This window comes from Bubalus kerabau, chromosome 1 (assembly GCF_029407905.1).
Source record: "Bubalus kerabau isolate K-KA32 ecotype Philippines breed swamp buffalo chromosome 1, PCC_UOA_SB_1v2, whole genome shotgun sequence".
Classification (NCBI taxonomy): Eukaryota; Metazoa; Chordata; class Mammalia; order Artiodactyla; family Bovidae; genus Bubalus; species Bubalus kerabau.
In genome coordinates this window covers 94,735,660-94,763,448 of record NC_073624.1, presented here as the reverse complement: position 1 = coordinate 94,763,448, position 27,789 = coordinate 94,735,660, and the positions used below count along the sequence as shown (strand labels likewise).

Below are 27,789 nucleotides of genomic sequence, written 5' to 3'. Positions count from 1 at the left end.
TGTGCGACAGGTGTCTGCTCCTCAGTCCCCAGCCTGCCCTGCCTGCGACGGGAGCAAGCCACTGCCACCCCGCAAAGGCTCGCTCGCCGGTCCCTGCGCCCTGCGCGCTCTGGGACCCGGGGGCTGCGATGGCCTGCCGCTCCTGCGTCGTTGGCTTCAGCAGCCTGAGCAGCTGTGAGGTGACCCCGGCAGGCAGCCCCCGACCTGCGACCGCCGGATGGAGCAGCTGCGGGGCCCCCGAGCCGGGCTTCAGCTCCCACAGCCTCACAGGCTGCTGGACAGACGGCACCGTCCCCAAGGTGACCGTGAACCCCAGCCTGCTGGTACCCCTGGATCTCAAGGTGGACCCAGCCATCCAGCAGCAGAAGAACAACGAGAAGGAGGAAATGAAGGTCCTCAACGATAAATTCGCCTCCCTGATTGGCAAGGTGAGCAGAAGTGGGGGGAGGGGTCCCCAAACTAAGGCCAGTCGGGCTGGGGCAGGTGGCTAAACTCTGTAACTGCCCCCAGCATCATGCCCCACCCCCGCCCCAGCCCAGCCAATGGGAAGCCAGCGTTGCCAACTTCGGGCCTAGCTTTGAGCTGAGAGAAGCAGAAGGGGGAAGTCCCTAGCCATCCCGACATGGGAGAGAAAAGGACGTCAGGATGGCCTGCCTCTGAGGGATGTCTGGATAATAACGCACTGCATGGCCTGGGGTCACCCTCCCCGCAGGCAGGGACTAGGGAGGGGCTCTGAGTGTGACCAAGAGGAGGCCCCCTCTTGGGAACAGCTGATGGAGGCATGGGCTGCAGTCAGACTCCACGGTGGACCGACAGGGCTCACCTTCCTGTCCAGGCCATTGGATCTGTTCAGCTTCCCAGGGTCGGAAGCGCCAACATGGGCAAGGGGACCTGTGGGGCAGCTGGAAGGAAGCTGAGCGACATGGGGTACACCTGTGGTTCCTCAGGAGCTAGGAATGCGGGGGATGGGTGCTGCGAGTCTGAAACAGGCGGCCAGCCAGTCTTCCATGCCCTGACCAGAGTAGAGTGATTGAGTCCCTTGCACCTCACTTCCTGGACCCGCTGCCATGACCAGCATTCTGGTCTGGGCGCTGGTGTCAAGCCCTGACCCAGGGCAGGGGCTTCAAGAGCTCCAAGGAAGTCCTGTCCACCTCCCAAACCTGCTCCTCATTCACCTCCTGCAAGAAACCTCCCATGACCAGCCCTCCCAGCTCTGCTCCCTCCCGCCCTGACTGAGAATAATAGATAGTAACAGCTACTGTTGATTAACTGCTTACCCTGAGCTAGGAACTGTGCTGAGTGCATATTTATTTCTATTTCCCTCAACCTTAGGAAAGAAGTTACTTCTATGGCCATTTTACAGCTTTCTCACTCCCCGCTCCTTCTGCCCCGGGCTGGCTGGGTCCTTCTCTGCCCCTTGCTCTCCCTGCCTCTGTGTCCCTCTACACATAGTTGGTGTCCTCCACTAGGTGGGGGCTCACCGAGAGGGGCAGGGGGAATGAAGTAACAGACCTGGAGTCCCAGCTGGATTTCTGCCCCCACTGCCCAGCGCTCCACAACGGCTGGTTCCCCGGCCGTGCCGATGGGGAGACGGAGCAGCCCAGAGGCAAAGCGCCTCGCCCAAGGTCACACAACCAGCAAGGTCTGGACTTGAACTCAGGTCTGTGAGACACAAAGCCTCTGCAATAGGAGTCATTTCTCCCCACCTCGCCCCCACATCTGAGTGCCCAGACCAGCGTTCCTGCACCCACACCTGGGGTGCCTGGGGTAGGGGTGTGTAGGGGGAGTGACAACTGGAGAACAACCATCCCCTGAGCTGGAGCGTTCCCTCCATCACCCCCGGTGGCTGCACAGCATTCAGACTGCCAGGCGGTCCACCCTAGGAGAAGAGCCTGCTGCCCGAGGGAGGCAGGTCCCTGCAGAACCACCTCCTCTCCAAACACAGCTTAATCCCTTAAAAGGAATGCTTCATGAGCTATGTAATTTGGCTTCGATGGGTGGCTTTTCTCTGTGAACGCCAGGGCTGATATCACCCTGTGCCTCTGCCATGGGGACAAGGAGGGGTGTGTAGGCACAGGGAGGGGCCCGAGGGGTCTGGGTTCTGTTCCCAGAGTCAGGGCAATGCCCTCGAAGGTCTTTAGAAAAACTCGAGTTTCCCAACCCCTAGTTCAAGCCTTGGCCTTGAGACCAGTGCTTTCCATGGTGGCACGCAGGGAACTGGGGGTGCCAGCCCCTTAGGGATCCTGATCACTGGAGCTCTGCCCAAGGAAACCCAACTGATCCACCAACTCTATGGAGAAAGTCTGCTATTCGCTCATATCCCTCCTTGAAAAGACCACGAGGGCCCAAGTGGAAGCAAGCAGAGGTTAGAATGTGAGACCCAGAGTCACATTTCTGGGTTTGAATCCCGGCCTCACCTCTCACGTTTGTGTCATCTCAGGGAAATTATTTAACCTCTCTGGGCCTCAGTATACATTGGTGTCATGGGCTTGTCAGAATCAAATGGGATCTTTTCTGAAAAACACATAGAAAGCCCTCACCAGGTACCAGGTGTATTCTCTGTTATATTGAAAAGGCCATACATGGGTCCAGCCCAGAGAACTCCAGCCCAGGGCATTTAGTCCCTGCCAGGCAGGAAGGGCTTCCCAGGCGGTGCCAATGGTAAAGAACCCGCCTGCTAATGCAGGAGGCATAAGAGACATGGGTTCAATCCCTGGGTCAGAAAGATCCCCTGGGGAGGGCATGGCAACCCACTCCAGTACTCTTGCCTGGAGAATCCCATGGGCAGAGGAGCCTGGTGGGCTACACAGTCCGTAGGGTTGCAAACAGTTGGACATGACTGAAGCGACTTAGCTCGCATGCAAGCAGGAAGGAGCCTGGGAGGAAGGAGGGAAGGGCCCTGCTGGAGGGTGAGGTGGGGGAGCTTAGTGGGTAGGGGTGCAGCCTGGAGCTGGAAAGAGCTGCAGGAGCCCAGGCTGAGATGCCATCACCAGTGCAGGGGTAGGGTTCTAGGCAAACAGAAGAGACTGGCAGGGTGGCCCTCCTTCCGGGGCCCTCTGAGGCACCCAGAGAAATCAGAGATCATTGAGGAAGAGCAGGAGGAAGAGGAGAAGGGTTGGCAAGGAGACCCACAGGAGCCCCCCAAGGGGCCCTGGAGCAGTGACAATTCTTTCACTTGCAGGCTGTTTCCTTGGGCAAGCCACTTCCCCTCTCTGTGCTTCAGATTCCAACTCCCTGCTCTGCTCCTGCTCCGAGGGTAGCCTTGACTTCATGCCAGTCAAGAGACTAGTACAGCTGCAGCCATGAAGAAGGAGGATGAGCAGAAGCAGCAGCAGGAAAGGAGGCCAAGGGGGTAGCGCGAGGGCCATGCTGACAGCAGAGGCTCCAGGCTGGGCCTGCAGCTGCAGACACCAGAGGCGGTGGAGATGGGACAAGAGGAAGCATTGCCAGAAGTGCCTAAGGAGGCTGTAGGGAAAGGACCCAGAGGGGTGGGCACAGTGTCTTCCCTTGGCCTGTGTAGCCTCTGAAAGCCCCCGGGGCCACCCCCCTGCCTGCACGCAGGAAAGCACGAAACAGCCTTTCCTGATGGAGAGACCTTGAGGCTTCTAGGCAAAGCCAAGCTGAGGCTGGAGGCAGGGGATCTGACACCGCCCCCGTCCTGAGGAAGCACCAGAGGCATCACTCTGCACACTCACCTGCCTGGGCTGTGGGCCCATGGGTTGGCACATGCAGCCCCCCAGATAGTCAGCCTCCCTTCTGAGGAGGGCCCCAGCCCAGCCCAGCCCATGCTGCTCAGTTCCCCGCAACAGAAAGTATGTCTCTCTCCACCCTCGTCTGGGCCTGCTTTTGAGCCGGAAGGCCCACGACCCTGGAGTTGAGTCACAGTGAGTTCTGTGCTTCTGAGCCTCAGTTTCCTCAACTGTAAAATGGGAAGCAGGTAGACCACAGGCTTGGTCTCCAAGGCCCCTCCTAGAGCTGCTGCCTAGATCAAAGGGCAAGGGGTCAGCCAGGAGAGGTAGAAAGAGGAACGAGAGGGGAGTGCTTGGCAGCCTTGACAGGTTGAAAGAAGTGAAGCTGGCACCTCACAGGGTACTGGGATTTCCGGCCCTCCCTCGCCTTTGTTTCCAGAGGGAGGAGCCTTTCAGCATGGAAGGTTCTGGGTGGGGGGTGAGTTCTCATCCCCACCCACTGAGACAACAAGCAACTCCCCCAAGTAAAAAGAGGCTTCCCTAAATCCCCTGCAACCAACAATGCCCTCTGACTAGACTGGCTGGCCAAATGCATACCGTCTCCCAGCAGGCGAGTACCGAAGCATAGGGTATCAAAGTAAGACTATGGGGAGGACTTCCCGGTCCAAAGGGTTCTGTGTTGCTTATGGGTGGAGGAGGGAGCCTCACATCTTTTGTCTCAACCCTACCCTCAGTATAAATACGGGGCTCCTACTTGCCAAAACGCAGGGCAGGTAGAGTGAGCAGAAACCTCCCACCACCCCCAGCAATCCCTCACACACGCAAGTACGACAGAACCCCTCTTGACCGCATCCCTACTGAACCTGTTTGGCTGCGACGACAGCACACAGCTTAAAGTCGGCTTCAAGCAGAATTTACCAGTACAAATGGGAGTTACGGAGGGCAATGGCAGCCCACAAACACCACTGTTGAGTGTTCCCACAGATGTCGTCTCCTGCAAGTGTCCAAGGGGCCTCCCCCAGGGCATCAGAGATCTCAGGGAAACCCGGGGATGTGGGTAGGGCAGACAGAGAGGGCGAGAGCCCACCTGGCACCCAGGTGCAGGAGGAACGGGAACACGAAAGTCCAGAGTTGGCAGCCGCCATCAGATGGGCCTGTCAAGAAGCTGGGCCACAGAGTTGCTGTGTGAGCCTGGACAAGTCACCTGACTGCCCCGGGTCCCCATCTCCTCCTCTATAAATGAAGGGTATAGACCAGCTGATCCAAAAGGCTGGTCTGTGGTTCTGGCTCTTTCGGGCTGTGATTCTGGGAGCTGGTGCCAGCAGTGGATGGAAAGACATTAGGCTGCTCACTGTGGTCATAGGAAACATAATTGAGCTGGTTGTCACAACGCTATCATGACAACCGCCTGCCCCATTCAGGAGCTCAGCCCCAGCCACCCATCTTGCCTCAGTGGCCCTAGCCACATCCCAAGAGGCATGCAGATGGCTCTCAGTCTGAGGTTAAGGGTGGTAGATGAGGACAAACGAGAAGCAGATACACCAAGTGTCAGATATTGGAGGGAAGAGGGGAGGCTTCCTACAGCAGGGTGCTGGGAGCACATGGAACGGGGGCTGGAATGGTAGGAAGGAGAATGACGCTCAAGGGAGAGGCTGGGCCTGGAGAGGACAGCCAGGGTGCAGAAGAGGGAGGGGGACTCCCAAGCTCCGCTGGGCTGAACTGGATGGAGGGAATAAGAGGACCCAAGAGGGACTCTGCCCTCCTGCTGGCCGGTGGCTGGGGTGGGAGCCATTCAAATCCCTGCAGGATTTGCAAATCCATGCAAAACCCTCTGAGCAGGAGGGTGTGAAGGATGCAGAGTTTCAGAGGAGCCCTGGGTCCAGAGCGCCCCCAGGCTTTGTCCTCAAGGCAAGTCCGGCCCCAACTAGAGGCAGAAGCCAGCCCAGCGAGGGTAATGGGGCCCCTCAGAGAACTTGCAGCAGACCAGAGGCCTGTGGGGCAGCGGCTCAAAGATTCTACACCTCAAAGTGCTTGCATTCCACTCCTAGGCCTGCTGCTTGCTAACTGTGTGACCTTGGGAGGGTAATTCCCACCCCCCCGTGCCCTGTCTTGTCATCTGTGGAGTGCAGCTGATAACAATACCTTCCCCAGTGGGTTGTTTGGGGGTTTGAGTTAAAGATGTCCAGCTCAAAGAACAAGGCTGTGTGTACAGCAGGGACCACACGAGCATTTGCTATTTGTTGCTCCAAAGCACCTCCCCAGGTTTTTCTCTCTACAGGTGGGCAGAGCAAGTGACATCAACCTTGACTTCCAGCTGGGGAAACTGAGGCTTGGACAGACCTCAAGTCCAGGGATGTTAGGAGAATTAGCATTTAAGAACTAACCAGGCCCTACCCTGTGGTTTCCAAAGCTAGATGAGACCAGGCTTGTCTAGGTGGGCGGCAGACAGGCCTCTTGACACCCCACGTTCCCTGGGGTCTCCCACCCAAGCCCCAGGCGGCCTGGAGAACCTGTCATATGTGGGCACCTTCACAGCTTGGTCCCTTTTCCCTCATCTCGCTGGTCCTGCCCCTCCTGTAGGAAACCTTGGCTAATTGGCTGTGCCTCTCTGGGATTCTCAGATGCGCCCCCCCCTTATCGCACCATCTGCAGTTGAACGATCAGTAACTGGAGATGCCACCTGAAGGTGCTGAGTGAGGGCCCCAGGCGGGTGCCTCTTGAGTAGATGAGCTGCCACGTCCCATGGAGGCCCCCGGGGGGGTGGGTGGCACTGGCGGGGGCACACCTGGCCCTCTCACTGCCACTCTCCCACTCTCCCAGGTGCAAGCCCTGGAGCAGCGCAACCAGCTGCTGGAGACCCGCTGGCACTTCCTGCAGAGCCAGGACTCGGCCACCTTTGACCTTGGGCACCTCTACGAGGAGTACCAAGGCCGGCTGCAGGAGGAGCTGCGCAAAGTGAGCAAGGAGCGGGGCCAGCTCGAGGCCAACCTGCTGCAGGTGCTGGAGAAGGTGGAAGAGTTCCGGATCAGGTAGGGGTGCCCTATGAGGGCCGAGGGTGGGGACCAACATTCACGCGTGGGGGCAAGGTCCGGGGGGGCCCAGGCCAGAAAAAGAGAAAACTTCTTTGAAAAACCAGTCTTTAGTCCATACGTACTTACTAAAGAGCTGCAACGTGCTAGCGGTATTCTAGATCCCGGGAAGACGAGGCAGTGAATCTACAGCTACATCCCAAGCAGTGACCCTTACAACAAAGCCAGTCTCACGCTGGCTGACAGCTAGGCTGCGCTTGCCAGCCTCTGGGCATCGCAGCCCTGTCCCCGACCCACTCCCCTTGCGCCCAAGTCCATGGGAAATTGTGTCACTAGCGAGAGCAATAGATGGGCTCCTGCTTTGGCTGTAGTTTGAGATTTTGAACTCTCTTGAGCTGAAAAGGGAAGGGGGTAAGGGAAGGCAGGGGGCAGAAATGATGAGGTTTGTATGCATAAAGAAGCAGCCGCCTAGAGGTAAGACAGGCCTGACCTCAATGGCAGACTTGGGGTCTAGAGAGACAAGGAAAACACAGACTGGGGAGACAAGCAGCTGGCAGGCAGAACAGCCCAGCTGTTAAGGGTCTGGGCTTAGGTATGACTGTGCCCCATGGGAGGGGGTTACTCCTTGCCCATACCCCTCACCATCTCTGTGACCTCGGACAAGCTGCTTCATACACGAACCTCGTGCCCTCCTGTGTGGAGTAGGAAAGGTGATGGTTGATACCAAGCTAAGGCTGGTGTGAGGAGGAAGCCAAGAGTTTGGCATGGCTACTGGAGGATAAAAATGGCCACTCTTCTGCCCCCCGAGAAGGCTCCATGCCCAGCACAAAGCAGTTTGCTGCACTGAATTGGCCAGTCTAGAAAGGCAGACCAGTTAACTTCAGTAGCTCAAAGGAGAGGTGACCTTCTCTGACCAGACAATGGTCAGGGCTTCAAGGACAGGGAAGCTGGGCCAGAGCAGAGAGGCTGGTCTCTTTGCTGGAGGCCCCCAGCCAGAGAGAAGGAAGGACAGGGTGCGGTTGAAGCAGCCCCTACCTTCTGCAGGACTTGGGTCAGATCCAGGCTTTGTGATCTGAGGTAAGGCCCAAAGCCTCCCAAGACAGAGGGCGGAGGCAGCCTGTCAGGAGTCCTGGGCTGTGGCACAGCCTTTCCTCGCGGCCTCTCTGCGTGGCCTCCCCTGCTCAGACCACATGCAGAAGGAATGGTCACACAGGAAGCTTTTCCCTCTCTGGGGACCTCGGTTTCCTCATCTGTGGATCTGGCTGGGCCCCTCCCTGACCTGGGTGGGGGGCACTTCTCCCCCTACCCTGCCCTTCCAGGTCCTTGGGAAATACGCAGGGAATTAGACTGCCCATTCTGACGGCGACGAGGGAAATCTCATTGGTGCGCCAGAACCCAAGACTCAGTTCATTGATACATAGCAGGTCCTTGGCCTACAAAGGATCAGAGAATAGCAGAGCTGGGTGTGGACTTGGATTCTCCTTTTATGGAGACAGAAACAGAGGCCCAGAGAGGGTGGGGGCTTGTCCTTAGTCACACAGCCAGGAGTACAAAGTCCCATCCCTCGCCTGGCAAGCTACTGTGTGAAGCTGCTCCCAGGAGAGCAGCCGGATCGCATCGTGGAGGCACTTTGTAACTGGAAGTTCTGTACAAATACTGCTTGTTGTTTTAATCTGGTTCAGCCCCCTCATTTGGCCCACTGCCTGGTTTCCATCTGCTGCCTGATTTTACTGTTTAGGCTCAAGGCCTCTCTTCCCCCTCTCTGGGTAGGGAGCCCACTGAATTGGGGAAGGTGAGGCTGGAGGGTTTCTGGGTCTGCAGGCCAGAGCCAGGAAAGCAGCAGCCTGGCTGTGCAAAGCCTGGGGCCCCCAGAAGCCAGGAGACGCCAGACCAAGCCCTGACAGGGAGGGGTGTACTTTGCCTCTACAAGGCCGATGAGATCAGCTTCACTCCTAGAAATAAACAAGTTTGGGGGGGGTGGAGAGGGTACGGGTGTGACCAGCTGAAAAAGGCTGAGAATGGGTTTGGGAGCTGGCGGCTAGCATACGGGCAGGGGATTGGAAGTGAATGGGGGACATGGCGTTGCATAAGCCTCTATAGGAATGGAGACTTCTAGAAGCTCTGATGTAGCAGGGACCTCAAGGATTAGCTGACTATCCCCTCTGTTTACTAGGGATGAAGCAGAGGCCCAGCAAGGGGAAGAAACTTGCCCAAGGACACATAGCAAGTGATTCAGGAATGTTGTGTATGATTGTGCAAGCTGTCTAGGGGTGAACTGGGATTGAATTGCAGTGGAGTCGATGAGAAGGGCGGTGGGAAAGCTGAGAAGGGCAGTGAAGGGTAAGCAGAGGTGTGGCACCTCAGAGGGCTCCCCCTGGACAGCTCTCTCCAATGTCCTGTTCCCAGGCAGGCAGAACTCTGTTATCAGAGGAGAGGGGAGAGGCCAGACGCAGGGCTGGCTTGGGGAGGGCCAGTCAATTTGGGCTTCTCAGCTTGGAGCTCCCAGACCCCTGTCCACAAGTCAGGAAATTTTTCCGAGGCCCCCAGATCCCAGAGGGAAACTTGTTCAGGTCAGCCCAGCCCTAAGCATTTGTGAGGAGTGTGAAGAGACCTGCCCACTCCCTCTGCAGTGAGGATCCCCATGGTTTCTTTCTGGAAACGCTGAGAGAGAGGGGCTGAGCTGGGACATGGTGTTGGTGAAGGTGAAAGTCGTTCAGTTGTCTCTGACTCTTTGCGACCCCATGGACCGTAGCCCACCAGGCTCCTCTGTCTGTGGAATTCTCCAGGGCAGAATACTGACGTGGGTAGCCATTCCCTTCTCCACGGGATCTTCCCAACCCAGGGATCAAACCCAGGTCTCCCGCATTGCAGGCGGATTCTTTACCATCTGAGCCACCATGGAAGCCCTGGTGTTGGAGAGGATGGAGATAATAATAGCAGTAGCTCTGGTGGGCGTCACGCACCTTTGTAAATGCTTTATGTGTTCATTTATTTAATCCTCATGAAATTAACATTATTGTGACAAGGGCACGTAGAAGGAGCCTATCCAAGGTCACATAGCTACTTAGCAAGAGAGCCGGATTTGAGCCCAAATAGTCTGGCTCTGGAACCCCATTCTTAACCAGCACATGACTCAAGCTTCAAAGCCTCTCTCTGAGCCTCTGATCTGTGAAACAAGACCAAGAGAACACCCCTGGCTGGGGGCTCTGAGGGTCACAGGAGAGGCATTTTGTTTGCCTTGGAAGGCTCCAGATTACAGACCAGTCTCCCTGACCCATAGCACCACCCTGTCCCCATGGCCTGCACCCTCAGGGACCCTCAAAGATTCTGGAAGCCCGCAGTGGCCAGGGAGAGTGTGGACCCTCCACATACTGAATTTCAGGGAGCTGAGTGCTCTGCAGGCTCTTGTCCTCTGGGGTCTGCACCCCTTAGTCCCTCTGGGAGGCTAGTGAAAGAGAAGGCCTGGGGGTGGCAGGTCCAGCTACCTGACGTGGGTGATGGGTGATGCTGCCCCTTCTGTGAGGTCAGGGACTGGGGCAGGCAGGCGGCTGTAATTAGAGCCGCCAATGATTCAGGCATTCCCTAGAGAGGAGGAAAGGCAACAGGAAGCCACAGAATCCCCACGTCGGTTGGGGCAGGCAGAGCTGGGATGGGAAGCATGCCGCAGGCAGACATCCATCCTGGGGGCCCAGAGGGTAAGGTCAAGGATCCAGGGATCCCATCTCCCCACCCAGCAGTGTCCTGGTTCTGAACACGAGGTGGACTCCACACATCTCATCACATGTGTAAGGAGGAGACACATCTGAGAAGAGAGGGAACACAGCTTTGGAGTGCTGGTGAATTTCAGCCCCTATGACGCACGCACTCATGCACGTGCACACATGCACACCCCAATAGACAAGGGAGGGGAGGAGTTTCTTGCCCTGAAACATATGGGGGGGCACATCTGACTGCAAAACCCATGCCTTCCTGCCCTCTCTCCAGAGGGAAGATGGCTTAGTGTCCTGCTGTCTAGCAAAGCAGTGGGAGAAGCGTGGGGCTTCGGGGAAGGGTGGAGTTAGGAGAGGATGACGTGAGCAAGATTCTTGGAGCAGACACTACAAAAGGCACAGCTTGTTTGAAACTGAGACTCTCGGGGGAGGAGATGGGATAAAGATAAGGGAACAAAAACGTCAGGGTAAAGGGACTGTGCAATCAGGAGAGGCTTCCTGGAAGAGATGAATGTGGAGCAGAGCCAGGAAAGGGGCAGATGCCCCTGGGAGAGGAATGGCTGGTCATCAGGAAGGAAGCATGGGGGGCAGGATGCCTGCTTCCCCAGAGCCAACATTGTGGTATCAGGGAGGAGAGGGGACATGTCATAGAGACAAGGGGCTGCATCCTCCTCAAGGAAGGGACCCCTTTTTTCTAACTGCCACAAGGCACCAAAGGGATTGCAGAGGCCTCAAGCTCCACCCAAGGAGGGTTAAGCAAACCGTTGCCAAGTCCACCACATCCAGCTGAGCAGGCTCTGTGTGTGTCTCCCTGGCTCCCCTTCTCCTCCCTCCCCACCTCCCAGGTATGAGGACGAGATCTCCAAGCGCACGGACATGGAGTTCACCTTCGTCCAGCTGAAGAAGGTAGCCTCCCCAGCTCACCCCATGGGTTCCTTCCCCAGGGACCCTCTGCCCTCTTTTGCTCAGGATCCCCAAACAAAGGCCCCACAGGCCGAGTCCCAAGACCACAGGCAGAAAGCTAAGTACCTGTCCCCACCCTCCTCCAAGGCGCTGAGCCAGGTCTCTGGGAATCTCCCCCATCGTATTCAGGAAGTAAAGTCCCCCTTACCACACCCCTGCCCTGGACCCCTCCATTCCTTTTCCCATCATTCACCACTGCTCCCACCCCCAGGACCTGGATGCAGAATGTCTTCGACGGACAGAACTGGAGACCAAGTTAAAAGGCCTGCAGAGCTTTGTGGAGCTGATGAAAAGCATCTATGAGCAGGTGAGAAGACGGGGCCGGGGTCCCGCTGAGCCAAAAGCCAACTGGTCCCCGGGTAAGGGATGCAGGGGAGGCAAAGGTGTCCAGTGGGTTGTGGAAACTTCAGCAGGCGCTCACTGTTGCTGGCCACAGATGCAACAATTTCCTACACCCCTTGTGTGCTGCAGTCAATAACCCGTGTCCCCTCGTCACTCATCTCGTGGAGCATGGCAGGTTCCCACAAAGCCTCTCTCAGGGAAAGCCCCACCTTCGTGTGTTGGGGAGCACTGAGGGCATGAAGGGGGCCCAGGTACATCCAGGGCAGGGTCAGGAAGTGGCCTTGGAGTGGTGAGCCAGGAGGCTTTGAACAGTAGTTCTTATTGAACTAATTTCTCTCTCATCCCTGCAGCTTAAATTGCAAACACCCACAGCTCTAGCTCTCGTAGGCCTGCAAGGCACCCTCCCCCATTTGGGGATCATACAGGGAAGATTTATAGACAGATTCTCTGGTAATCAGACAATACAAACTTCTGCCAGACAAAAATGACTCAGGAAGGACTTCCCTGGTGGTCCAGAGGTTAAGACTCCTTGCTTTCACTGCAGGGGGCATGAGTTCAATCCCTAGTCAAGGAACTTAAGATCCCACAAGCCATGTGGTATGGCCAAAAAAGAAAAAAAAATCCCAGTCCCAGTAAATGCAGACAGAGGAGCCCCCGGACACATTCTCATTTGTCCCTAGGTCCTCACTGTCCCTGGGGGGACAGTAGCCCAGCAAGGCCTGTCCCACAGCCAGTGCCACCAGCAGATGAATTCTGGGCTCTGCCCCTTGGCAACATCTACCTCCTGGGCTTCCTTTGGGATGTGTGTTCTCCTCTCTACATTCCCCATCTTCTCGGGGGTGAGGAGGCTGATGGGGTGATGCTTGATTCAGCTACAAGTAGGCAGGACCATTACTGAGTGTGACGGGGCACAGCAGCCTGTGTGCTGTAAGCCGCTGGTGCCAAGCTATGGCAATGCAGCCCAGGGCAGAGCAGGGGTCAAATCCACCGCTGCAACCAGAAAGATCTGCTCGGGTGGCCTGAAGGGCTGCTGACCCTGTGGAGAGGGAGATTGGGCCTCGTGGCTACACATGGACCTTAGACCTCTGTGCAGCCGTGGGAGGGAGCAGAAGAGAGAACCTCCCAACCCTTGCCAACATGAGGGAGGCAGCCCTCATGGGCAGACCACCCCAAAACGCTTCTTGTCCCTGGCAGGGTCCTCCACGGCCGGCCCAAGCCCTGAGGGGCTCACCAAGGCACCGTGCCCACTGAGTGGCTTGGGAAGTGGGTGAGAGCTTCCTCTGCCCACACTCACCAGAGCTGGTACCGCCCAGCAGACGTCAGCAGGGCCACAGTTTCAGGGCCTCCAGCCCATCCTGCTCGCCAACATCTCAGGGAGCCAGGGCCAGGCGGAGGCCCTAGGGGTGTAGAGACATAGCTGAGGAAGGCTGGGCATAGCCAGCCATATACCTGAGCACTGAGGAGACACACCTGCTCAACTTCTGGGCCCCACCCCGCAGCAGGCTGCCGACTCCCTCTGGACTTGGCAGCCCTTGGGCCCCAATCCTGACTCTACCTTTTTTTTCCCCTCATTTCTGTGACTTGGGGCAAGTTATTTCTCCTCTCTGTGCCTCACTTTCCTCATCTGTTAAATGGGGAGAGTGATAGTAGCAGGTTCATCATGCTGTGATGGGGTAAATCACTTAACAAATGTTTATGGCATGCCTGCTAGGTGCCACACTGACCTCACAGCTGTGAGCCAGGCGGGCAAGTTTCCTGCCTTCAGGAGAGCACAATTTAGCTAAGAGGGCACAGGTGATAGGCTAATAAACACATCTGGACAAGATCATTTTGGAGGGGAAAAGTTGCTGGTATGCAAAGAAACTGGGCCATGCCTTAGTGCTAGAGGGGTTAGGGCCATGTGTCTCTGAGGAGGGTGAAGCCCCAACCTGGAAAGATCCAATTCAGCAGAGACTTGAAAATGCTTCAGCAGAAGCAAGGGCTGTGTGAAACACCTGAGATGGGAATGCTGTGATCCTGGGAGGGAAAACGGCAGCTGTGCCTAAGACAGAGTGGGCAAGGGCCAGGTGGTGCAGGGCCGGAGGCCCAGGATGGGGTGTGGACATTATTCTAAGCAGCCTTGGTACTTAGCAGCCCTTGGTGGAGACAGAGGCGGGGTGCTGTTGGAGGGCTGCTGTGGAGAAGGGGCCACAGTGAATGCAAGAGTGCATTATTACACATGCGTACATGCTCAGTCACTCAGTCGTGTCCGACTCTTTGTGACCCCAATGACTGTAGTCCGCTGGGCTCCTTTGTCCATGGGATTCTCCAGGCAAGAATACTGGAGTTGGTTGCTGGGCCCTCCTCCAGGGGATCTTCCCAACCCAATTATTACATATACATTCTATTATGTTATATCATATCACATTGTATTTATACTATATTATATTGATACCTGGAGAAGGCAATGGCAAGCCACTCCAGTACTCTTGCCTAGAAAATCCCATGGATGGAGGAGCCTGGTGGGCTACAGTCCATGGGGTCACCACGAGTCGGTCGCGACTGAGCGACTTCACTTTCACTTTTCACTTTCACGCAATGGAGAAGGAAATGGCAACCCACTCCAGTGTTCTTGCCTGGAGAATCCCAGGGACGGCGGAGCCTGGTGGGCTGCTGTCTATGGGGTCGCACAGAGTCAGACATGACAGAAGCGACTTAGCAGCAGCAGCAGCATATTGATACTACCATATATTATAACATAATGTATGTAATGTAGCATATATATAGTATATATTATTATATAATGTGCATTATATATAATGTGTAATAATAAAATATTATTTTCTATATTGTATACTATATAATCATATTTTACTGTTTTATTTCTAACATTAATATAATATGATAATAATATATTAATTAAAATAATAAAATATGATTATATAGTATATAATGCCAAAAATAATATTTTATTGTTATTACACATTTTATAATGCATATATATACTATATATATATATATATAAAAAACAATAGCAGTTATTATTGTTTTGGGTGGCAGCGAGGTGGCAAGTTGGTATCGGGACATGAGGTTTGAGTTTCCCTCCACGTACCTCCGCAGGCTGAGAGGGCAACACCGACCCATAAAGATTCCCCATACCAATGGGTCTCTAAGCTGGCCCTGCCTAGTAGAAATATAATGCAACCCACATAGGTAATTGTAAGTTTTCTAGGAGTCACATTTTTTTTTAAGTGAAGAAACAGAAAGAAATAATTTTAATATATTCTATTAGGCCAATATATCAAAAATATGATTATTCAACAAGTAATCATTATAAAAAACGAATGGGCTATTTCACACACGTTTCCCATTGTAAGTCTTCGAAATCTGGTGTGTATTTTACACCTCCGGCTCATCTCAGTTCTGACCGGCCACGTCTCAAGTGCTCACGACCACACAGGGCCAGTGGCTACCCCATCGGACAGAGCAGGTCCAAGTAAAGAAAGGTGCCAGCCGTGCCAGTTCGGGTGGAAGAAACACACGGTGGGATGTGCATAGCCCCGGGGGGGCCAGGCACTAGTCTCAACTTTGGAGTAGATACGGAAAAAGCACTACTGTATAGCTCGCCCCAGGGCCCCAGGACACAGCCCTCCCTCTCCCCAAGACACACACGCAGGTCAGGATATGTATGGAAAGCCTGTCCCAGAAGCCAGTGACTATAGGCTGCTCAGGGCCTCGTCTACACACTGCACCCACCTGGGCAACACCCCTTCCCCTCACCTCCAGGGATGCTGACTGGTGACAGCACCCTGGGGCTCCCACTCCCCCTCAGCTTCCAGGATTCACCCCAGCTCCCGAGTGCACTGGGGCCTGGCTGCATCCAGTCAGAAAGCCACCTGCCCCACCTGCAAACTCTGGTTCCAGGGAGATTAGCTACGCAATCTACTGACACGCCCCTGCGGCCAGCACACCTCCCAGGATACTGACCCCTACAAAAAGGACCTGGCCTGTCTATGTGCCTGCCTTCATGGTGCCCCAGGAGGCCACTCCAGGAACAGGCTGCTCAAGCCCTGGACACTTCCTCCCAGCTCCATCATGTTTTCCAGTCACACCAATACTTTCCCAGCTGTTGTTTATTGAGCACCTACTATATTCCAGGCACCAGGCTGAGCACTCTCCAGATGTAATCTCATTTAATCTTTCCAATAAACCTATAAAGTCGGGAAAATTATTAAGAGAGCACAGACTTTGGGGCGGCTTGGATTTGAATCCTGGCTCCATGATTATATGGACTTGAGCCGGTTCCTTTATTTCTCTATGCCTCGATTTCCTCATCTGTAAAATGGGGAGGACAATAGTATCTAGCTCATTGGCCCGTTGTGAGGATTTATTTTGCTAGTATATCCTAAAGCACTTAGAACAGTGTCGGGCACATGGTGAGTATTTAATAAATGTCGGCTGATTTCAATTCCATAATTATACCCACTTTTCAAATGGGCCTCTCTGGTGGCTCAGATTGTAAAGTGTCTGCCCGCAATGCAGGAGCTGCTGCTGCTGCTGCTGAGTCGCCTCAGTCGTGTGCGACTCTGTGCGACCCCATAGACAGCAGCCCATCAGGCTCCGCCGTCCCTGGGATTCTCCAGGCAAGAACACTGGAGTGGGTTGCCATGTCCTTCTCCAGTGCAGGAAAGTGAAAAGTGAAAGTGAAGTCACTCAGTCGTGTCCGACTCAGCGACCCCATGGACTGCAGCCTACCAGGCTCCTCTGTCCATGGGATTTTCCAGGCAAGAGTACTGGAGTGGGTTGCCATTGCCTTCTCCGGCAATGCAGGAGACCCAGGTTCAATTCCTGGGTTGGGAAGATCCCCTGGAGAAGGCAATGGCAATCCACTCTGGCACTCTTGCCTGGAAAATCCCATGGACAGAGGAGCCTGGTGGGCTACAGTCCATGGGGTCACTAAGAGTCGGACACGACTGAGCGACTTCACTTCACTTCACTTTTCAATGAGAAAACTGAGGCTCAGCTAAGTTTAAAGACTTGGCCAGGGTTAACCCAGCTAATAAGAGGTGACATTATTCAAAGCCCAGTGCCGTTGAACACTACATTTTACTGAGCAGTACTGTTACCCCTCAGTCCCCATATTCCCCGACCTGGGGGGGCCACGATGACAATAGGCACACATATGGAGGCCTCCTCAGACTCTGGCTCCCAAGAAAAGCTCTAAACTTGAATCAACTTGATTCTTGCCCACTTGGAGATGCAGATCCTCTCCAGCTCCCCCCACCCCACCCTGCTACGGTGGCAATCCCACACCACACAAGTCAGCATTGTTATGCCCTCTGCAGCCCGGCAGGGCCAGCATGTCTGAACAGGTCTGCAGATGATCCAAGCCCTCCACTTCCTGCTTCTGTTTACCATGCTCGTGCTTACACTGGCTCTTTCCAGAAAGGACCTGAGGCTGCCCCATCAGCCGGGTTTCGCCCATCCTTTTGCTGCAATAGTGCCCTATGCTCTGACGGTGCCCTGGCCTTCTCCTTGCCCATAACGAATTCCACCTTAAGCCTGGGGAAGAAGTGTCCCTGGAGAACTTTGTCTGAAACACCCCCATGCCTGCCAACCCCCAGCACATGGTGACCGAGGAGGCCCCAAGCTGCATCTCTGAAACTGGTTAGCTGCCAAGCCCCAGCTGGGATGTCAGTTCCATCTGGAAAATGTCAATCTCCAGTGAGGCCCCAGGGAGCAGAGGCGGAACATGAGCCTGCGTTCCCGCAGCGGGTGGGGTCTTCCCCCGGTCTTGCTCAGAGATCTCTGTTAGATGTATTTGAAGATCAACCAAAACCCTCCATCCCGAGACCCTCTAAAGGACAGCTGGCCACTGAGCTCAGGGTCCCACCAGCTCCAGGGTGGAGATCGGTGGCCTGCCACTGCTCAAACTTCCTTTTCCAAGAGGCGATCCTGATCACCAAGGATGCTAGTGGGCAGGGCCAGGCGGCGAGCAGACAGGGAAGGGGTGGCCTTCCTCTGCAGGCCTCGCCGCGGTCTCCAGCCACAGGGACACAGCCACAGGTCAGAAGTAGCAACCTCTGCAGGTCTAGACTCCAGAGGTTCAGCCACAGCTTCTTGGAGCAAAAAGACAGATGAGGGTCAGCAGAGGGCCCAGAGTCAGAAACCAAAATTGGAATGTAGTCATGAGCCAAAAACAGAACCTGGATCTGAGCGGGCCTCCTGATCCAATTGCCCCTTTTCAGGAAATAGAGAAGCCAGAGGAGCATGCTAAACACCAGCATGCGGGGCAATCAGGAAGATTCAGACTATAGGTAAGCAACCTGAGGTTTTTGATAAGAAAAAGACGGGGGGAAATAAAAGAGACAGAGATGAAGAGAGTGCCCACAGAATAAGAGAGACATACGGACCAATGGCGGTGCATGAACCTTGTTTGGATCCTGAATCAAACAAAAAAAGGTCCTTTTTTTTAGTTTTCTTTAATTTTATATAGGGCTTCCCTAGTGGCTCAGAGATGAATCTACCTGCATTGCAGGAGATGCCTGGAGAAAGGCATGGCAACCCACTCCAGTATACTTGCCTGGAGAGTTCCATGGACAGAGGAGCCTGGAGGGCTACAGTCCGTGGGGCAGCAAAGAGTCAGACACAACTGAACGACTAACACACACACACATATATGTGTGTGTGTAAAATGAGAACACTGGCCAAATCTTGATGACTGAAGGAAGGGTCGAGGATGAACTGTGAACACCAGCAGTAGCAACTGTGCAACCGTATCCCACCGCTCCCCTCCCCAGCTGACGCCCGCCGTGCCTCCCTGGGTGCCTGGCTGCTCTCCCTGCCTGTCAGGCTCCTCAGCCACCTGACTCACTCTGTACAATGCTGGCCACGAACACTCTGCTTACACCCATTCCTCCTTTCCGCACGGGGCCCCGCCCAGGCCCCAGCTACTGATCAGCACCTCCAGGAGAAGCATCCCAGGGCCCTGGAGGTGACACCTTGCAGCCCTTCCAAAGACCCCCATCCCCACTGGCTTTGCTACACACCTCTGAGCCTTCACTCTGGAAAGCGATCAGACTGCAGGGCATGACAGAAGCATATGTGGGGCTTCAGCTCCCGTCCCTGCCCCTCTAAGGGAGTTTAGCAGGAGCGGCAAAGTTCTGGGTCCAGCCCCGCCCTCACAGCTGTTTCCATCAACTCTGGGTGCTGCAGCTTCTTCTTGTCTGTAATCTGGGGCTGACAGCTGAGCCAGCCTGGTGAGGATGAGACGTGGATATGCCTGGAAAGCACTTAGCACACACACTGCCTGGGCTCTCAGGAGCCCCCAGAGAAATGGGAAGTTTTACTGCTTCCAGGGGTCTCTGAGGACACAGGCTAGCATTTTCTAGGCAAAGAGGAGGACAGAGAGGAGGGGAAAGAAGGATCCCAAAGGACAGCAAGAAGACAAAGATACTGAGGCTAAATCCTGTCGTTGTGGCTGGGCAAGCCCCTCAGCTGGACAGGGAGGGGCAGTGAGTCTCCAGGGTGACCCGGAAGTCACCTGGGCCTCCGCTGCTGGCAGGAGAGCAGGGATGCATGATCATCAGCCTCTGGTCCCCTCCTGCCCTCATCACTCACGGGCTTCCATTCCCACATGCATTCAGCAGGGACACTCCTCTGCCAGATACAGAGGCCTGGAGGTGAAAATGCCTCAGCCAGGCCCTGAGGAGCTCCCATCCTGGGAGGGCAGGGGTGAGCGAGGCCAAGCTGCACAGCACTGAGCCTAATGATAGAATGCCCTCAGGCCCAGACGTCCTGGGCCCTTTCCTCCTCTGGCAGGAGGAAGGAGGCCCACCCTGGGAGCAGACAGCAGTGTGTGTGTTGGGGTAGGGGGCAGTGCAGGGAGGGATGGTGGGAACTGAAGAGGAATTAGGCTTGCAGGTGGGCCTCCAGAGCCGAGGGTCCCTCCCTCACAAATCAGAGAGGAAAACCGACAGGTGGGTGAGTTGGGAGTTGGGGGGACTGCCTCTTAAGAGTACAAGCTGCTGCAGAGGCAGGGCAGGGGGATGTTTATCCTCTGATCATCTCTTCAGGGAGACAAAGAGAAGCCTGCCCTCCACCCATCAGGGAACGAAGAGACTATGGGGACTATGGCTGAGGGTCTAGGGCCCCCCACCAGCCCTGAGCCCCCATGTCTGTGCCCCATCAGGAGCTGAAGGACCTGGCAGCCCAGTTGAAGGATGTGTCGGTGACCGTGGGTATGGACAGCCGCTGCCACATCGACCTGAGTGGCATCGTGGAGGAAGTGAAGGCCCAATATGATGCCATCGCGGCTCGCAGCCTGGAGGAGGCCGAGGCGTACTCCCGGAGCCAGGTTTGGGACTGGCAGGCAGACTAGGGGGATGCAACCAGGGCAAGATGGGCAGCAGCAGAGATGGCTAAGGCCGCCTGCAGCTCTGGGTGCTGAGACTGCAGGAGAGATGAATGGCGAGACACAGGGGCGATGGAGCCCACAGCAGTGAGTTCACAGGCAGGGACAGAGAATGTGAGAGCCCAGCAATGTGCCGGGCCACAGGGGTGACGGGGACAGGGGCAAGCCACAGTCTGCACCCTTCAGAGGCTCACGGCGGTGCTGCCACCCAGAGACTCCAGTCCACGTGTGGGCATGGCCCTTGGGGCTCAGTCCAGGGCAGCCAAGAAAGGGATCCTGAGATGGACGTAGTGGAGGCAGGAGCAGGGAAGGAGGGAGACGCTGGCCTGGGTGGGCCACAGAGGAGGGGATGAAGCCAAGGGTGAGGAAGAAGGAGGGGCCAGGGGTCCTGGGGGGACACAGTGAGCTCCCCTGACTGCCACCCTCTCCCCGGCCTCTAGCTGGAGGAACGGGCTGCCTGTTCGGCCGAGTTTGGGAACAGCCTCCAGAGCAGCCGCAGTGAGATTGCTGACCTCAACGTTCGCATCCAGAAGCTCCGATCGCAGATCCTCTCCATCAAGAGCCACGTGAGTGTCTGGAGGGCCCACCTGGGCTGGAGCAGGGCAGAGTGCGGGACACATTCTCTCTCATACCCTTCATACACACACGCTCACACAGGCTGTGTCGATGTGAGCCCTGGCTTTGTGACCCTGGACAGGTCACTTAGCATCCCTGTGCCTCAATTTCCTCATCTGTCCTTAGACAGCTCTGAGGACCACATGAGCTTGGCCAGTAAAAGTGCTCCATAAACTGGCCAGGGCTGTTGGAACATTGGAGGGTCCCCTACACACACACCCAGAGCCCACCACCTGCCCCCAGGTCTCCCACCAACTCTATGGAGAGAAGCAAAGGGAAGCATAAGCCCCAGCTTCCAGACAGGACAAGCCTTCAGAGAAGTGCCATCCTGGAAGGACAGCTGGGACAGACTCCTGTGGAGCCCTGCCATATTTGGTAGCCTTGGGAAAGTGTCTCCTTAGGTCTAACTGAAGGGCCTCTTGCTGCGATGCACTCCATTACCATGCCCAGGAACGCCGTGCCGAGTCCTCCCGATGCACACTCCCACCAAGGACAGAGGCGGGCTCCTGGCCCTGACCCGCTCTCTCCCTCCCTCCTTGCTCACTGACCCCTCTTTCTCTCTGTCCTCCCGAACTTTCAGTGCCTGAAACTGGAGGAGAATATCAAAGTGGCCGAGGAACAGGGTGAGCTGGCCTTTCAGGATGCCAAGGCCAAGTTAGCCCAGCTGGAGGATGCTCTGCAGCAGGCCAAGAAGGACATGGCACGGCAGCTGCGCGAATACCAGGAGCTCATGAACACCAAGCTGGCCCTGGACATCGAGATCGCCACCTACCGCAAGCTGATGGAGGGCGAGGAGAGCCGGTGAGGAGCAGGGCCAGCGGGGTGGGCCTGGGAGAGGGGAGGACTGGAAGCCCCACGGGAAGCCAGTACCACCCACCCCCTCACCCCCAGCGTGATACTGTGAGCCTGGCAGGCCTGGGTTCATGTCCTGGCTCAGCCACTTACAAACTGGAACTTCAGTCCAATTTACTCATTTCTCAGTTTTCCTATTGGGAAAATGGACTGATGATAAGTATGCCTCACCTGTGCATACAATCCCATGTGCAAATACCTGCCACCAATCAGTGCTCAGCAAATGATAGCCGTTCATGCAGGGGAGAGGGGACAGAGCCGCCTAGTCAGAGTCACACAGCAGGGCAGCCCAGAGCTGGGAGGGACAGCCAAGAATTGGCCTCTGCCTGCCAATCCCCAGGCCTCCAATCCCAGGGGAGCTGAGCCACAGGTTCCCTTCACATCCCACCATCTCTTCCTCCCACAGGATGGACATGCCCTCAGCCACTGTGGTCAGCGCTGTGCAGGCCAGATGCAGAACTGGTGAGCCTGCTTGCCCCAAGAACCCATGGTGGGAGGGGGACGGTGCGGGGGATCATGGCCCTAAAGGCATGATATTAAATGCCTCCCAAACCTCCAGCCCCTACCCTGCCCCACCCCTTATGTTCCCTGTAGCTGTCTCCAAGCCCGGCCTCTCAAGAGCTCCCTCTCGGAAAAAGAAGAACAAGAAAGGCCCTGTAATCAAAATCACCGAAATGTCAGAAAAGTTCCTCTCGCAGGAGTCAGAGGTCTCAGAGTAAGGCCACTGTCCACACCCCAGGAGCCCCAGGCCACTCCCCTGCAGCAGCAAGGACATAAGCTAGACTCCAGAAAGCAGCCTGGAGCCTCTAGGTTGGGAAGGAGGCAAACCTGATCCTGAATGGAGAAGAGGGTTGAAAACAGTGACTGCTTTTTTGCGAGAATGGGACAGGACTGTCACCAGTTACTCAAAGTCACTCGGCTCCATATCAATATCTCACAGTCCAGCCTTCCAATATCTGAGAGGTCTTCCTGCCTGGGTAAATTGGAATTGGGGTTTTGCCTCCACCTCCTCGCACAACAGGGGGCTCTAACCAAGCTGCCTTTGACCCTTTGCCCAACCCTTGCCCTAAACTCACATCTCAAGTCTTGCGTTGCCTCTGACTAGGAACCAAAGTGAGTGCCCTCACTCCCCTAGCCCCGGCTAGCCTCGGACCAAGGGCTGGTGGGGACTACGTGGGCACCCTCCACTATCCAGAGTTCCTGGGGAGGCACCTGGCTTTCCTGCACCACCTGGGCTTCCCGGAGACCTGACAGTATTAGGGAGTGAGGGGAGGAGGCTCCCTGGGTGTTTGGGACCTGAGCCCAGAACTCTGAGATCAGCCCAGACCCCCATGCCCCTCCTCTCCTCCTGTGAGTCCCTCCCAGCAGGTCATGGTCAGAACTGGACAGCTGTCCAGCCAGCTCCCAAGCACTTTTTCTAGAAGCTTTTCTTGCCATGACAAACTCCCTGATGGGGGAAATGGGAAGTGGGGGAGACCAGGCAGGAGAACTAGACCCTCCTTTCTCCTTTTTGTCATCGTGGGGTTCACCACCCTGCCTGGGGTCTGAGCTCTCTGCCTCCCATCCAGATGCTTCCTAGCCTGAAACCTGGTTTGGGTATGCACCAGACCCTGGAGACTCCTCTTGCCACCCTTGCCATGAAACTCCAGGCCCATTTCCCATGAGTCCCACTCCTGAGGGTCTCCATTCCCTCTATCAGGCCAAGCAGCCTGGCCCTCCCCTCCCCTGCACCCACACTTGTGGATCAGAGGTCCTTCCCATCTTCCTCCTCCACGTCTGCCCCTCTGCTGCCAACAGGGTCATGAAGAAGGCACTGTCTGCTCAGGTCTGGGAACTTCTGAGCCCTTGAGGTCAGGTTGGGGGGCCCCAGTGACTAACTAAAGAGAAATTCTGCAGCAGCAATCCAACAAGAAAGTTTGGGGCTTAGAGGAACGCTCCTCTTTCATCCTCTTGGCTCTCGCCTTCAGGGCCTTACAGGGAATCTGGCAGCTCCACCTTCCCACCCCGTAAGCCACCTTCTCTTCCTCCCTTTCCTCTCCCTACCGCCCCCTTGCCTCACCTCCTCTGCTGGACCCAGTCTTTGATTCATTCATCTCATTTTCCAGGACCGGGTGGCCCAAGGACCTGGCGGCCCAAGGACCTGGCCCCCTTCTAGGCCAGAAGGTCCTCCAGGCCTGTTGGGGGCGCTGAAGGGCTATGGACGCTCAGGCCAGAAAGAACTCAGATATATACTTATCCCTCAAGTTTCAAAAGGGTGCTGATTGCTGCTTTTTCTCCACCTATTTATTGGTTTCCATGGGAGCGAGTCCTCAATGGGGATATACGATATTAAAAGTATATATATTATTTTTTCATAACTTATATAGCTTTTAACTTATTGCTTCCCTTCCTGTTTCTGCATAATCAATGCTATATATTATACTACCTGGAGAGACAGCACATGTTCTAGCCAACCCACCCCACTGGCTGACTTCTTGGGGGTAATGCCCCCTTCTCCCTGCAAAGGGATGAAATAAAGTGCTGAGATTGTTCATGGATAGAGCTGTGTGTCTGTCTGCTTTTATATCCCCTCTCAGGATTGGTCAATCATTGGTCAAACAGGTTAACCATAGGACTTTGGAAATCCTCCAGTTATGGGAAAGGGAGTCCAAGGACCTAGTTATACCTTCAGACTAGTGCAACTTGGCCATGGAAGAGTTCTCCTGCCCTGCCATCCCACAAAGAGGCTATACCAGTGTTGACCTACGTTCCAGTACCTCCCAGGATGCCCAGGAACCATGTGACCACCTCAGCAAGCACAGACATGGGGCGTTCCCCACGTGGTGGCGGATTCCCTCTGAAGCCCTTCTGCCCGATTGTGCGGGTTGGCACAGCCCAGAATATATTCTGATAGGTACAGGCCTAATCCTGCGAAATCAAATTCTAGATCAGCAAACAAGGATCGAGGGCCTTCTCCAAGCCCAGCCCTGCAATAAAACACCTACGAGTGCTCCCCACCCTTCCACCTGGAGAAACTCGCTATCAGGTCAAGAGAGGCGCTCTCTCCAAGTGCAGAAGGCAGAGAGGAGAGGGGCTTGCTCAGGGAACTCAGGAATCGGAACAGGAAGAAGAGGTGTCTCAAGGACAGGAATTTTGGGGGTGAAATAAGACCTTTGAAGCATTTGTGTCCTGGCTCACCCACTCACTGGAATGAGACAAGTGGAACCTCAATTTCCCCATCTGTAAAATGGAACACACAGCTTCCCTATTTACCTAAAAGGATGTTTGGGGATCTGACAAGATAGCTGGGCTCCTTCCTACCAAGAGTAGCACATCTTGCTTCAGGACTCTGATCTGTAACAGCTCAACAAGAATAAAGGATTACTAGTGATGTCGTTATTGTTATTACAGCAGATATTATGGACTAGTTATTAACAGATATTAACAGACTAGTTGGGAAACTAAAATCAGGCCTGGAGCTAGCTCTTTCAGGGTACAGCATAGCCATGCCCCAGGGCTGAAAGGCCAGAGACTTCCACTCACGGTTTATCCATTCTCCTGGGCCACTAAGAGACGGGCTCTGCTCTCAAAACTCAGAAGGAATGATGGACAAACCCCATTCCTATGCAGGAAGGTCCTGGAACCGAGCCCAGCTCTCTACTTATATTATCTTTGTTTTCTATTCTATTAACTCCTGAATTATGAATTTCTGAACACTAATTTGAATTTCTGACACTGAATTCATAATAAATATTACATTTTAAAAACCTATTTGTTATTTATTTTCCTTTGCTTTCTTTGAATTTATCAGCTTTCAACTTCTTGAGTTAAATGTTTTAACTTTCCATCTTTCTTTTTTTCAATATAAGATTCTCTAAAGACCATAAATTTCCTTTTATGTACTATTTTGACTGCTTCACATGTAGCATTATTTATTAGCCTTCAGTTAAAACAATTTTATTCTTTGACTGTTAAGCTGTTAAGAAGGCTCTGCACATAAGGGTCACTCATCTCACAGGCATTTATGGATACATACTTAAATCCAGCAGAATTTATCTCTAGATCCTAGCCTCCCCGATCCTCTGCTTTAACAGTGCTTCCTTGCCTCTTTGTGTGCCTTTTATCCTCTAAACTCCTTGCGGGCAGGGACTGTATCCCATGACCTCCCCAGGGCTTTGCACAGTGCCCAGACCATAGCAAGTTTTCAGTCAAAGTAAAATTAAAGAAAGAATAAATGAATGGTGTGCCTCCCAGCTTGGGTCTCCTAGTCTAAAAGTCCCATGAAGGGGAGGGCATATCTCCTTGGCCTCTGTGTCCCAGGTGTCAATGCAATGCCTGGCCTGTTGAAGGAGCACTGTAACTATTCTAAGAGAGAGAGAGGAGAGGGAGGGAGAGAGAAGGAAGGCAGAGGGAGTGGAGAGGGAGAGAGGAAGGAAGGAAGCAATGGAGGGAAGGAGGGAAGGGAGGGAGGGAAAGGAACTGTGACCTCCCTAGCCAAACAAGAAACTCTCCTGCCCCTTTCCTGCTGGCAGATCCTGACTAGTTGTCAGGAAGTCTGGAGCCAGATTTCCCTTCCTCGTGGGAGCTCCCTCCTTCTCCTTCCCTCTCCTGGCCTCTGGAGTGAATCAGTGAACACCTGGCCAAGGGCACCACTCCGGTTCCAAGTACAACAACAAAAACAAGCCCCTATGTGGGCTTGGCTCCTTCTTCTCCTTGATCTCTAGTCCTCCCAAACACTGGTGAGACGAGCAGGACAGGTATCATTAGCAGAAGCCCAGAGAGGCCAAGCACCGTAACTCTGGTCACCCAGCAGGTAAAAGAAAGCACGTTGGTTCACTGGAACCATTTTTCACCTCTAGACTGCCCCCCACAGGGACGTAAAGCAGCCAAAGCCGGGACTTGGTGAAGTGGATACTGAAGGTCCCCCACCTTCAAACTCAAAGGGTGCTGGGGCTGAGTGGGTACCCAACAGCTGGAGCCCAGCCTGAGTCCCCAGGCTCAGCATGAAAGATTAGGGCTCAGGGGTCTCAGGCCAGGACTGTCAAGTGAGTGCCCTGCTGATTCCAGAGAAATCTTCCTCTAAGAGGCTCTGGGGTCCAGAGCCCAAGGCAGGCTCTGTGTGCTAAAAGTTGGCAGCATGACCTCCCCTCCTGCCTCTTCTGGTCTATTGAGACCTGAGGAAAAACAGCTGGAAGGGAAGTAGTCCCTGTATTTGGGAAACTCCAGAGCCTGATGGTGGAGGGGAGGCAGGAAGTGCCTCACACAGAAACAGAGACAGATAGAACCAAAGATACTCGGGCAAAGCTCAAGACCTCAGCACTAGGGTCTGTCGAGCAGCTGGAGGACTTAGTCAAAGAGGGCTTCCTGGAGGACGGAGTGTCTGGGCTGGCAGAGAAGAAGGGAGTGGAAATGGCCTGGGGGAGGGAGTGGAGCAGATTGCTCAGCCTCTGGCCAGGGCAGAGAGCAGGCTGTAAGTGCCAGGCTGAGCAGAGGAATGAGTAAAACCATGGGCGCACGAGTCGTAATGGGGGGTAACCCACAGTAACCCCCTGTAACCAGGAGATAAGCCAACAGGTGCAGGCACTGTGTTTTATTCAATTATGCATCCTGACATCTAGCAGGGTGCCGAGCACTCAATCAGCGCTTACTAAATGCTGAGTAAATGAAGTCATGAATGGCAGATGACTACAGCTACTGAGGGATGCAAGAGTGACTCATTGCGGAGGACTTGATGAGCATCTGCTATGTGCTGCCCCTGTACTGGGGGCAGCAGGGAAGAGTGGGGTATAAAGGGGTATAGAGGGGTCCTTGCCCTCCAGGGAATTCTGGCTTCCGCCCAGGATCCAACTCATGGTCCCCTGTAGTACCCAAGTCCCCTCTGCTGTGGCCAACCATGTGATCTCTGTGGGACCCTTGGCAAGGCACTGTCCCCTCTCTGGAATTGCTTCTTCATCTGCAGAATAAAGGAGCAGATGAGTGCTCCAGCGGTTCAGCCCCTTGATGATCCCCTTCTGCTCATCCCTTCCCTACTCATCTCAATTCCCTGGGCAAGACGCCCTCCTTGGAGGCAGCAAGAGAGGAACTGAGATGTGGCGAGTAGAGCAAATCCTAGTTCTTGCTGTGTGATCTTGGGCAACCTCCGGGAGACTGAGTACCTGCCTCATAAATCTGGTGTGAAGTTTTAAAGAGATGACGCATGATAAAAGAACGGTGCCTGA

General features: G+C 54.8%; 1 protein-coding gene across 2 annotated transcripts; it reads left to right on the top strand.

The window, feature by feature from the left end:
• On the top strand, window positions 1-22,544 carry KRT80 (keratin 80). Of its 2 annotated transcripts, none has more exons than XM_055583836.1 (9): window positions 1-428; window positions 6,510-6,718; window positions 11,274-11,334; window positions 11,603-11,698; window positions 19,904-20,068; window positions 20,566-20,691; window positions 21,321-21,541; window positions 21,999-22,054; window positions 22,187-22,544. In XM_055583836.1, the coding sequence occupies exons 1-9, from the start codon at window positions 129-131 to the stop codon at window positions 22,309-22,311; spliced, it is 1,359 nt and encodes a 452-aa protein (XP_055439811.1). In that variant the 5' UTR covers window positions 1-128; the 3' UTR covers window positions 22,312-22,544. The 2 variants fall into 2 exon arrangements, with proteins under 2 accessions (XP_055439811.1, XP_055439812.1); XM_055583837.1 differs by having other exon boundaries at window positions 22,152-22,281.
• Window positions 22,545-27,789: the final 5,245 nt, after the last annotated feature.